General features: G+C 47.0%; 1 protein-coding gene across 1 annotated transcript; it reads left to right on the forward strand.

The window, feature by feature from the left end:
- The first annotated feature begins 596 nt into the window (after positions 1–596).
- Positions 597–11,894, forward strand: pax1b (paired box 1b). The gene is made up of 6 exons (XM_040125930.1): positions 597–741; positions 997–1,113; positions 3,906–4,505; positions 7,020–7,159; positions 8,592–8,850; positions 11,333–11,894. Exons 1-6 carry the CDS (start codon positions 597–599, stop codon positions 11,497–11,499), a joined length of 1,428 nt encoding a protein of 475 aa, XP_039981864.1. The 3' UTR covers positions 11,500–11,894.
- Positions 11,895–12,926: the final 1,032 nt, after the last annotated feature.

The raw sequence follows: 12,926 nt of genomic DNA on the forward strand, positions 1-12,926 counted from the left end.
GATTAAAATGAGTGTTTTCTTTTCTTTTCTATAATGAATTATAAAATTTAGCAGGTCCATTATTCTCTAATTTTACTGAACATTTCATGAAAATTATAAATAAAATAAAAAACCACATGTAAAAACACAGAAAAGGTTGATTTTTTTGTTTGTTTGTTTGTTTTTTTTAGAAAAAGTTTTCCTGAGGAATTTCTGATCCACTTGCTCCCAGATAAACGTTTTATCCATCCGTGATTTATGATCGGAAACTTTATTCTCCGGTTGTCGGATCGTTTGCTCACCTGTCGACCAACTTTCCCTCTTCACGTGATCAGGTGACCTGAGCGCACGCTCGGCAAATGAGACGTTGACTGGAATCGGCCGACCGGAAGTTCACGGACCGAACCGCCTTGAATGACCCGATCGGTGCCAAATACCGGGGAGCTGTGGAGAAGTGACCGGCCCGTAAATCGACCGACGTGTTTCCTCCGCATCCAAAAGTTTCCGGCCAGGGGGGAAACTGTAATGCGCGGAACCGTCCAGCAGGAGGCACCGCTGCGCTAAGAATGAGCCGGGAGGTCTCCGGATGAGAGGGCGCCAGTGGATAGTTTCAGTAGATGTTGGGTCGAGGAAACAAGTCCCGACCCGCCTGTCTCCGTGTGACCCCAGAGACCGAAAAGGGGGCTGGTTTTCGAGGGATCTCCTTTGGGTCGGGATCCCCACGAAAGCTGATTCACCAGAAGCAGGCGGCAGAAGTGCAGAGTTATTCCTAGAAAAAGAAGAAGAAGAAGAGAGGAAAGACCCGTATGTTGGCGTTAGTCTGACTGAAACGCCAACAGGCCCCAACGTCAGCGGGTCACCTGGTTCCTGGAAAGCGACTGGCGTTTCCCGATACCCGAGTTTCTGGGTCGTGGCGTTTCCCTCGATGGGCGACGGGCAAAGTCCCTGTCCAGGCTCCACGTGGAACTACCACGCGGCGCTTATTCCAGCGACTCACCAGTTTTTATTCCCCCGCAGGTTTCCCGTCGCCACGAGACGCGGACGATGAGCCCCCGGTGCCGGGTGTGAACGTCCTCCTCGATCGTTCTCCGGCCGTCCAGGGGGCCGAGAGACGGGAGCGGTCCCGACGACCGGGCAGGTCGTAGGCACGTCTTCCGGGGTTTGTCAGACTTCTTCAGAGGAGGAAATGAAAGTAAACCACAAACGTCCGTCACGGTTCCCAGAACCGCCTCGGCTGCAGCTTTGGCCCGGTGCACTTCCTGTCGCCGGGCTCCTGTGCAATGCGGGCGGTGGCCCACACTTCAGGAGTCCACTCGCTGTTTTACCTCCACACGACGAGGTCGAGATAGGCTGATGGATCAATCAGTCGCACCTGTTTCTGACTACATCCGTCGCTTAGCCTGGGTGTGTCCTCGCGTTCCTGGACCTCCGCTGTCAACCTGGTGCATGGGCCGAGGTTGGTCGAGGCGCCCCTCCCCTCTCCCGGGGCCTGTGGCTCCGACTGAAACTACTAATATTTCTCATTAGAAGGTGGCAGAGCTCGGTTAAAAGTGACGAAAGCACCAGAAGAAAGTGAATGTGAAGAAACACAAAACCCTCACGGAGACGCAAGATGAACTAAGAGACGCAACGCGACCAGAAAGAGACAAAAGGTGACAGCAAAGAGACAAAAAGAGACAAAAGGTGACAGCAAAGAGACGCTAAACATCCACAAAGAGACAAAATGCACAGTGACAGGGAACAACCACAAGGAGACACGAAGCAACTCCAGCAGATGTCGCTCCGTCTCTCTGACCCCTCGTCCTTCACTTCCTGCTTTCTGTCCCAACTTTCCCGCCCTTCTCCCCGACTACGTCTCAGTCTCGACAGGTGGTGTTCAGGTGCCGGAGCTGACACCCCGAGCGTATTTCTCTTCAAACCTGTAATTTCTGCCCTTCCAGAGATCAGTGGACGCTGCTCCCGGATCTCTCCGTGCGTCCCTGAAGCAGCTGCGGACGTAGCAGCTGACGGGGGGCTGCATCCGCCAAGCGTAGCCTTACGGAACCGCAAGGGACCGGGTTTAGTCCGTCCACCAAGACTGTGCTCTGTGCGAACATGTTGACCTCCAGAGGGAGGGCAAGCGCAGCTTTAAACGCACCAAAGAGCCCTTCAGGAACCCCTCGTTCTTCCGGGCGCCAAGAGTGATGCTCCTGCTCTGCACACAGGAAGTGATGACATGATTTCCAGCCAGAGGACACTGAGGAGGAGGAGGAGGAGGAGGAGGAGGAGGAGGAGGACACGGCTCAGGGCTTCAGGCTGCAGACCCAGCGGTGGATGGTGGAGCGGTGAGACGCAGAGGACGGCAGCCGATGGGTGAGACGACAAACACTGAACTTTTTATACAGAACAGCTGAAGGGAGACGCAGAGGGAGTGAATTCAGAGGGAAAGTCGCTCTGTATGAGAGACGATTTCCTCTGGGAGACGTTGCTTTGCTGGTCTGGACGAGTTCTGGGTCCTTTAAGACAAGACAAGACAGTAAACGGGGGGAAAACCACTGCAACATCTTTCACTCTTTCTTCAGATTAATTCATGTCTTAAAAAGCTTTTTCCTTTTCAGAAATATCAGCTTCATGGAGAGAAGCCTGGAGTTCATTCTCCCGTTAGTCAGATTTTGTGAAATGTAACGTAATGGAAGTCCTGTTGAACTGGACCTGAGATCCGAATCCTGCCCAATCTGACAATAATGTAGGAAACCGGTTGATGGGTTTTTTCTGTCCAGTGCATCTGGGGAGAGAGGATGATGCGCAGGGCCGATTTTAATTCCTGAAACTGTATTTGCTGTTTCACTTAAAGTCTTTTTAAATGTCTGAATGTTCAACAAGAAAAAGAAAAACAAGAAAAAGAACCGGGACCTTAACAAACACATCGGCTGCTCCAGAATTTCAGTCTCATTTTCTAAATCATAATTTCAGCTCAGATTTTCCAGGAAAAACTTCTCACCGGCTGCTTGTTTCCAATGTTTCTCCATCTTCGCCTCGCGTGAGATGAGCAGAAAACATTTAGATCTGGATTTAGATTTATTTCCTCATTTAATGGCTCCGACGTTTCAGAAAGTAACAAGCAAACTGTGACCAAACCAAACAGGAATAATAAAACTGTCGTTATCATCATCATCATCATCATCATCATCATCATCATCATCATTATTATTATTATTATTATTATTATTATAACGACAACAACAATAATAGTTATTATAACAATAATAATTATTTTTGTTATAAAAATAATTATTATAATAACAATAATAATCATTATTAAAATTATTGTTATTGTTATAATAATAATAATAATTGTTATGACAATATTATTACTATTAATAATTGTTATTGTCGTTATTATGACTATGATTATGATTCTTAGAGTGGTTGTCGTTGGCTCCGTCTCCTGCTGCCCAGGTTTCGTTTCCACGGGGAACGTCTGTAGCAGCAGCTCGGTGTTTTCCGTCGTTACCGGAGGAAAAACTCCGGACGAACGCGGCCGAAATGTTGTGGCCGGAGGAAGCGATCGAACCCCCCGCGAACGCGACCTGACAGGACCGGCGACGCGTTTACGCCCACGAGGCCCGAGCCCCGAGCCCCGGTTCTAGTCCCCGGGGTTAGTTGTTTTTGTTTTTTTTTAACGATCCGGTCCGGCCAAACGTTTGAGCGCCGCTGAGTCCGGGTCCCCCTTCACCCTGTAGACCGGTTGTGTAACAGTCTGAGTCCTCCATCGAGTTAAAGCGGTGACACTTGGTCCAGGTCGGAGAAGCTGCGGCCGCTGAACGTTTCCCGTCTTCGTGCCGAACGTTCTCGGTCTCGGTCTTAGCTGAACTAGGGTCGGGGGTAAACGGCCGGACCTGGACCTGCGGGCCCTGAACCCGGTGTATCCGCCCTGTTTCTTGCAGAGCAGAGCTACGGGGAGGTGAACCAGCTCGGCGGGGTGTTCGTGAACGGCCGGCCGCTGCCGAACCCGGTGCGGCTGCGGATCGTGGAGCTGGCGCAGCTCGGTATGCGGCCCTGCGACATCAGCCGCCAGCTGCGGGTCTCCCACGGCTGCGTGTCCAAGATCCTGGCCCGCTACAACGAGACCGGCTCCATCCTGCCCGGAGCCATCGGCGGCAGCAAGCCCCGGGTCACCACCCCCGCCGTGGTCAAGAGCATCCGGGACTACAAGCAGGGGGACCCGGGCATCTTCGCCTGGGAGATCCGGGACCGGCTGCTGTCGGACGGGGTCTGCGACAAGTACAACGTGCCGTCCGTCAGCTCCATCAGCCGCATCCTCAGGAATAAGATCGGGACTCTGTCGCAGCCGAGTCAGTCTGAGAGGGACAGTCCGGCTCCGGGTCCGCTCCAGTACGGACATGTCTACCCGTACTCCCACTACAACGGGCCCGCGATGACCGGGACCACCGGGACCAGGACGGGCAGCGGCCCCTCCGCACACGTGGGCCTGCGGCGGAACTGGCCCAACATCCTGGGCATCCGGGCCTTCGTGGACCCGGCAGGTTGGTGGAGTCGCTTTTAAAAACGCCTGCTAGAAATGTAGAAATGTAGAAATGTAGAAATGTTACCGCCTCGTCCAAGTGGAGGAGAAATTCACCGTTCGATCGACCAATTAATGATTGATCGATCAAATACAAATGAATTAGATTCAGGAATGAACTCTGCCAACAGGGAACCGGTCGTTTCCTCTTCATGTTCCGGGGCCAGAGAAGCTCACATTTAACCCTGGGATCAACCTGAAAGTGAGACAAAGTGAGACAAAGTGAGACAAACTGAGACAAACTGAGACAAACTGAGAGAAAGTGAGAGAAAGTGAGAGAAAGTGAGACAAAGCGAAACCCCCTGAAGTTGCTTTAAAAAAAAAACCAACCCAAACTAGATTCATAAAGTCATTTCACTAGTAAATACAAATCTGCTCTAATATAATGATCTATTTCACTGGTTCTCTGGGGTTGAAACCAGAAACCAGTCAAGTGCAAAACCCATCGTTGACAATGCAGGTCATTTTTTTAAATTGAGGTATTTCTTGTTTCTAATTTTTGTTCATTTCTCTGCCTTTTCCGGAGCATTTTGAATGGTCTCTGGTTTCTTGACCGGGGCTTCACGGACAAACCGGCCTGCTTATAGAACCCCGTGTTGTCCCGATGTGGGATCCCGGGGTAAAGATTTAACCAGGTCTCGAAGTCTTCCGCTAGACCCCACCGTGATTCTGGTCTGATCCCGAGTCGCCCAGGCTGCAGATGAGTTTGCTTTAGGGCGGACGGTGAAGCCTGAACCCGATCCAGAATCTCCTCTGTACCGTACCAGCGCTGACTCGTTTCAACCCTGAAAACCCTGCTGGATCCCGCCATCTCTGGCTTTGTCCGGCTGTGCAAAACCAGCTGGATCCCGCCTAAAGAACTTCATTTGTTTTTTGTTTCTTTTAAACATTATTGACCGGAGGGACTTTACCACACAGATACAGAAAAAGCAGGATGTGAGTTTTGCGAACGTTGAGGATAAAAAAGTGTGAAAGCCTCCGAGGGGTTGAGCTTTTGTACCGGGCGCTTTCTCGTGAAGGCGCCGGAAAGCTTCGGGGTGTCCGGACACAGAGTGAATGTAAACACGCCGAGGTTTGGTTTTTGCGGTTTGAGAACTCGCTCGTGGTACTTCCCAAAGAAATCAGAACGTCACCCTGTCTGGACGTGGTGGTCCAGCCTTACTCCAAACAGAGCGCATTTACCTGCAGTTGTTCTTCCTCGCCGGGGGAAAAACAAACAAACAAAGGAATCATCAGTCGGTCGAGTCAGTGATTCATTTGGTTCAGTTTGAATTTTATCAGGGAAAAATGCAGAGTAGCCTAAAATGAAATGTAAAACCAAAACGAGAAGGTGTTTCTAATTTTGAATCCGATTCATGGAGAAGCTGAGAGGAGCTGAGGTCAGATCAACGGGGTCCATCGGCAGCTCTGACACCGAGCCGGATCTTAGCCTCTGGTTGGAGAGAGAACCGGGTTCGCCGGGATTTTTGTTTTCTCTCTTCTTTTGCTTGTTGAGGGGAGTCGCAGCTTCTTCCTCGACACGCACAACTTTCACTGCTGCGACTGAGCAGATGTTCGAGAGAATCCAAAATCTTTTTAAGAAACATCTGTTTTAGAATGAAGTCGTGGGGGAAATAAAACATGTTGTTTCTATCAAGCCATTTTGTGCTAAAGTCCTGAGGTCTGACTTTACACTGACTAAACTCCAGTGAGAAAACCTGGCAACAGGCGAATTATTATTATTATTTTCTATTCCTATCTTCTTTTTTTAGTTTATTTATTATAACACAGAAAAAAAAAACTGAAACAGAAAATGTGCAAACATCAAATACAAAAAAGAAAGAAAGAGACAGAAGGAAAAATTATAAATTTTTTGAAGTGTACATGTCTCAGAAAATATTAGTATAATTATGAAGTGAACGTATTTTCTCTGTAGTTGAACTAGATATGAATATTTAGCTTTTATCATTACGGCTTCAAAAACCTCTCTTACAAACTTGTATTTTTAGGGAAAGAAAAACCTACAAAACCAGATCCAGAGAATTGACATGAATGTTTCGAGTCGACTACGTTGTCAATCAGCTTTTCCATATTCAGAATATTCAAAAATTCCTGTAGCAGTTTGGTTTTCGCACGTTTCCATTTGATAAAATCACTTTTCCCAACCAAAGAAGCCAAAGCTGCCATTTTTCTTTTCCATCTTTTCTATCTTCACCATCTTCTGGGGTAAATTCACATTATTTTTTCTTCGCTGTTACTGATTTTGATTTTAAAAAGTAGACCGGTAAGTTTTTACCTTTTTAAAAATAATATTTAAAAAAATAAAAAAGGATATTTCAGGAGTGAACATGACGGCACTTTTAACTGGTCTCTTGACGTGGACTCGTATGGTGGGTTAAAAAAAATTCCTCCTGCCAGAGTTTCCCCACACACCAGTAGTGTCGAATGACTTATTGATTAAAATCAGGTGGATTCAGTAACGGCCGTGTCTTTTCAGCTCTGTCCGGCTCCAATGGACACTCGGCCAAAGTGGAGGACTGGACCGGTATGACCGGTATGAGCAGCAGGCCGTTCCCCTCTGGAATAAACGGAGCGGAGAAAATCAACAACCAGCCGGACTTCAAATACCCACAGCAGGTAAATAAAACACGACACCGCCTCTAATGGAGTCAGTGGATTTTCTTTACCCAGTGTCTGAAAATAAAAACCCAACTGGTGCAGAGACAGATGACTCGACGCATTTTAAGGATTTTTAATTTGACATAAGTAAAAACGGGGAATAAAAACAGACTTTGAGAAGAAATGAACAGGTCCGTCACCAAATAGTTTGAATTAAAGAGGGAGGCTGGAATCTAAAAGCCAACTTGGCAGCGTAGTGTTTGAAATCCGCAAAGTTTTGTGGATTTTTGAGTCTGAAATTTGTGGAAAATGTGGACAATTTGGGGCAAAAGAACATCTCTGGAAATGTGGACTTTCTTTTTCCAATTTATGGAAAATGAAGACATTTCGTAAAGTGTCAACATTTTTGTAAAGCAGGTACTTTTTTTAGAAATGTGGACCTTTTTTTTTTTTTTTTTTTTTGACAGTTATTTTTAGGATGATGGGGACATTTGTGGAGAGCGAGGACAATTTTGGAACCAGGGATGATCGTAGGTTAAGACACGGAGGTTGATGTTGAAATAATATCAAAATAAGGGTCTAGGCAAAGGTGTTATGTCGACGAGACGCTGTCCAAACCTTTTAGAAGAATTTAGGGAATTTTTGAGAACAAGACATTTTTTTTAAAGCGAGGACATTCTTGGACAGTATTGGAACGCCAGGGCGCCTGTGGAAACAAGAACGGTTGTGGAAAGTAAGGACTTTTTGCAAACACTTTTAGAGGGCCAGGAAATTTTGTAAAGTGAGGACAATCTTAGAAATGTGGACTTTTTTTTTGGGATTCAAGGACATGTTTGGAAAACGAGGACATTTCTGGACACTGTTGCAAAGTGGGGGGGGGGGGGGGGGTGATCTTTGGAAAGTCTGGAAATGTTTTGTAAAGTGAGGAAGCTCTTGGAGAATGAGGAGGTTAGTGGAAAGGGGATGGCCATTTTGGAACGCGGGGACATTGTTTGGATTCGAGAGCGTAGCTCAGGACACGGAGGTTAACGTTGACCTAAGATTCGCTTTTGGAAAGTGAGGAAGCTGCTGCAAGGCAAGACTTTTTTTTTTCTGTCTGGTCCTCACAACGAAGAAGCAAGAAAGGAAAACTACGTGTGTTGTTTGGGTCGGTCTGTCCCACACTTTGGTTCAGAGCAACGTATCCCGCACAGCTGCCGGCCACATTTCCATTCATGATCCCCAGAGGATGAATCCTGCCGGTCTTGGTGGACCCCCCCCCCGACCTTTAGCCCCACCAGCAGGCCCAACTCAGGGCTTTTAGATATACTCGCCATGAATCTTAACCGAACCTAATCCTCTGTTTTTCAGAGGTTCTGTTTAGAGCGAGTTGATCTAGACGGATACATTTCATCTTCATTAACGTATGTTTCCTCATTTTATCTGATTTATTTTGCTCTCTTTTCCTCAGTCCTCATCCAGTCTCTCTGGTTACGTCTCGGCTTGTGCCTACTCTCCACCAAACCAGTACGGTGCGTACGGGGGTCCAGGGGCCAACTACATGAACACTGGGCACCACTGGCAGCCTCAGTCCTCCGGTCAGACCCCCTGCCTAACTCCCAGTCTAACTCCCAGTCTGACTCCCGGCCTGTCTCATCCCGGCTCTGCGGCACCACTGGAGGCTGCGGATTTTCACATCATGACATCTTTCAAGCTTTCTCAAAGGGAAGGTAAGACCGATTCCAACGCGAGCCGTGAGCCTGGGTCTGTGTGCCACCAGGGTTGGAAGATCTGATCCAGATATTCTGTTTACGTAACGATAAAGACCTCATAGACCCTAACCGTGTCCGTGAAAGTCAGCGCCATCTCTCTGACTCAGCGTATACAGAAACTGGTATTCCTTCACCCTCCGGCCTGCAAATGTGTCTCCCGGCCCACTGCTGACATTCCCACTTGTATTTTAGTCTTTTTGGGGGACGGAGACTGAAGAGGAAGTTGACTTTGTGGGAAACTGTCCCCTGAAAAGCTGCACTGCCTCTATCCTGTGTTTTTAAACTATAAAAACACATCTGAGGGGGCTTTACTTTCTGCTAAATGCAGCGTTCCTCTACTCAACAACCACTAAAGTGTGTGTTTTTCGGAGACAGGGTTGGTCGTGTTGAGATTAAAATGGTCCCAAATTACACAGGAGAAAGAAAAGAAAAGAAAGAAAAAACAATCAAATTTTGTCTCTAGTTGGTACTTTGCACAAGCATGTGTCTACCTGGTGTGAGGGGTAATAATAGCAGACAAACCGGATGAATGTCCGGGTGATCCGGCTGCCGACGAGGAGGATTAGAAGCCTGCGAGCAGTGACTTTAGTGATTCAAGCGTAAACTGGACATCAACCATGACATAAACGCCAGAAATTATAGAGGGATGCGACTTATTCCCTATAACATCCCTACGTCAGTGGTTCCCCGCAGGGTCACGGGTTTATCAACGAGACGGGAACTAAGTAAAAAGAGACACGTGACGTCTACTCGTTTCCGACGTTTCTCCATCTTTGCTTTTTCTAAATTTCCATACACTTGACGGTTTTTCGTTCTTCCCGGTTTCTTTCCAGAAAAATGTTCCGACGATATTTGTCCGGGAAGACAACATCGCTGTTCGACCCGCTCATCACTCGCAGAGGTTGCGCAGCCTGCGACCAGTGGTCGCCGGTCTGCTTCAGCTAAAAGACAAGTAACGGTCTCCCCTGAGATAAAATAACGGCAAAATAGGCAACAAAAAGTGTAAAAATTCAAAAATGTGAACGGTAATAAAGCAAAACGACGACGGATGTTTCGGTTGCGACCTTGTGTTTTTGCTGCTCTTTCATATTCTATGAAAACCGTAAAAATGACTGGCCTACTTTATTTATGTTTGTATTTGTGCCTCGTAACGATGACCTGTCCGGCACTGGTCCTGGATCAGATTCCTGAGGGCGGGGGTTGGCGCAACAGGTTTTTTTTCTTTTGTAAACTTAGACTTGCTGTGCTCAGTCCTTTTTCCGACCGAGGGGGCGGGTTGGACTGTCGCTTAGCGCGCGCAGCAGCAGGACATGTGGGGAGACGGAGGGATCGTCACTTTGGTGGCCTACTTACAGTTGTCGCCGTCGCTCGTCTCGATTGCCTTTGAGCCACAAGTAGAAATGTAGAGGGACTTTGTTGCTTTAGAAGAGAGACGCAGACTAGAAAAGCTCAGTTGTCAGTTTATTAGGTACACCTGGACAGAGTCTAATACGACAGTCCCGCAACACATCCTCCTTCATGAAGGTGATAACGTTCAAGCTTTGGTCGGAGCTCTGTTCAACAGGCGTCGACTCAACTGCGTGGACATTTTGGAGGAAGTGGTCTGTGGTGCTGTTGAACTGCCCTGCGTTATGTTGACAGGTGCCCTTATTGTTGTTGTCCACTGCATTCAAATCAAAGAGGGGTAGGCCAAGCCACAGACACACCTCTTTGTGTAATGCAACACAGTTCAACAGCAGCACAAACTGCAGCCTCCAGAATGATCAGAAAAAGTTCAATCAAAACCTCTCGAACAGTTTCGACCAAAACTTAAAAGTCATAACCTTCATGAAGGAGGATTTATTGCAGGACTGTCGTATTAGACTGCCTTAGTTTTAGCGAGGTGTTCCTAATAAACTGACAACTGAGTGTATACTGATCTAAAAAGAATTAGAATTAGAGAGAATGGAAAAAGTGCCTAAGAGCTGGAAAAGATTTGACCAAAGATTTTTTTTCGAAACATTTGCTGAAACGTTGTGCATCTTGTTTTTAGTGATATTTATTATCTAAATGTATATTTTAATACATATTACAGTTTTTTCTTGTGTGTATTTTTTGTCCGTCGGAGGAAATACTGAATTCCGCTCGAACCTTTTCCGGAAGGACGCTGGTATTTTTGGTGCTTGCAGTAGTTTATAAGTCAGATGAATAACTGGGGGTTTGTGTGTAAAGAAGCGGGAGACAACCGGAGAGTGCCGCCCTGATGAAGGCAGGTGAGCTGAAAACGTTCGGTGGATGTTGCGTCGGACACATGTTGTGTGACGAGGTTCGTTTTGATGATGCTGATAATCCTGATGGCGATGGCGGATCATTTATTCTTTCCTGTTTGTTTTTGTTTTTTTTCTGCAGAGGACCGGAAGCCTCAGACTCCTCCGAGCAAACATCCTCACGCTGCTCACAGACTATCTTCGGCCTCGTGACGACGCCGAGGGGGAAACTCGGACGACGTCGGTCTGTCTGGTTTTAGAAGACTCGCGGCAAACTAACCTCCGCTTCTGCCTCTACTGGAACCGTGCACCTGAAGAAAAAAAACCCCCCTCTCTGAACTGGACTCATTCCAGGAATTGATTTAGCGAAGAGGAGGTGACAGAAAAACACACAAAATGAACCCAGAAATGTACATCACCAGTCATTTTTTTCCCTTAAGGAAGACTTAAAATAACAAAGTCTGTTTTTTTTTTTTTTTTTCTCCCCTGAACTGAAATCATTTGTTTCAAGCCGTCTCGGTTGTTTCAGCGAACCCACTCTGGAGCTCCATCTGTTTCCATATTTGTGCCACGAAGAGGAAAGTTTAAATTGCATTGGAAGTGTACCGTCTTGTAAAATATATTGGCAGAGCTCTACGTATATTTTTCTATAAATGTGCTTTAATAAAGACTTAATAACGAAACAGAAAATATATCTCGGTGACGATGAAAGAAAATTGGGAGGAAAAGTTTTCCAGATGTCAGAGCGGAGCAGAGAAGGGCAACAGATGTTAATATATAATAATAACGGTAATAATAAAAATATATTTTTAGGGGATCCTGTGTGTGTCCATGACGTCATACACATTTACACACACTTTTTTTTATAGATCTACAGTATTTAATACAATATGACGAGGTGCAACAAGAGGCTCCTTGAACTTAACCGGACTGTGACTAGAAGGCTGCCGCCGGTTCGATCCCTGGACCCAGCAGGATGAATCTGAGTGTGGAAGAGTGAGAGAGCAGTGCCTGCCCTGCCCTCACTGCCGCAGCTGAGGTGCTCCTGAGCAAGGCCCCCGCCCCCCAAAAAAAACAACCTTCCTAGTGGAGCTGCTCAGCGCAAACACATCGGAAACTCGAAACTTCCGCGGATAAATAAAGGTTCGAAAAATCCCCAATTAAAACGACATGCAATACATTTTACAGCGACGTAGACGATGATATAACAAGGTGTTTGATACTTTAAAGTATATTTTATGTAGATTTAAAACAGCTCCGTGTCCATGGTAATGACCTTCAAACTGAGACCACAACAACTTTCCCTAATCTTAAACTAACAGTTCAACGTTCTGGGAAGTAGCCTGTGCTCAGTCCCGCCGAGAGCGACGTGAGAAGATTGATAGCCCGCTCACAGCTGTTAGCTTAGCATAGAGGCTAAGCTCACAGATAAGGGGGGGAAAAAACGAGCACCACCGGCGCCTCTAAAGCGATTTCTCGGAGTCTTTTCGCCAACGCGAGGTTCGAGAAACGGGTATGGAGACCCGAAAATGGCCGTCCACCGACGGCCCCCATCCAACCTGACAGAGCTTGAGAGGATCTGCGGAGAGGAATGGCAGATAAATCCCCAAGTCCGGGAGCGCAGAGCTCGTCGGGTCACACCCGAGAAGACTCGAGGCTGGAATCGCCGCCAAAGGGGCGTCAACTAAATACTGAGCAAAGGCCCCGGGTACTTATGTCAACGGGATATTTCAGTTTTTCCTTTTTAAAAAAATTTGCAGTAATCTCTCAAATTCAGTCGCCATGGGT

This window comes from Xiphias gladius, chromosome 4, assembly GCF_016859285.1.
Source record: "Xiphias gladius isolate SHS-SW01 ecotype Sanya breed wild chromosome 4, ASM1685928v1, whole genome shotgun sequence".
In the NCBI taxonomy this organism is placed as follows: Eukaryota; Metazoa; Chordata; class Actinopteri; order Istiophoriformes; family Xiphiidae; genus Xiphias; species Xiphias gladius.

Bases quoted from the DNA above. Each gene is read 5' to 3' on its own strand.
- pax1b (XM_040125930.1), top strand. From the start codon at position 597: ATGTTGGGTCGAGGAAACAAGTCCCGACCCGCCTGTCTCCGTGTGACC. The intron at 4,506-7,019 runs GTTGGTGGAGTC...GTGTCTTTTCAG, and splicing joins GGCCTTCGTGGACCCGGCAG to CTCTGTCCGGCTCCAATGGA. The intron at 7,160-8,591 runs GTAAATAAAACA...TCTTTTCCTCAG, and splicing joins ACTTCAAATACCCACAGCAG to TCCTCATCCAGTCTCTCTGG.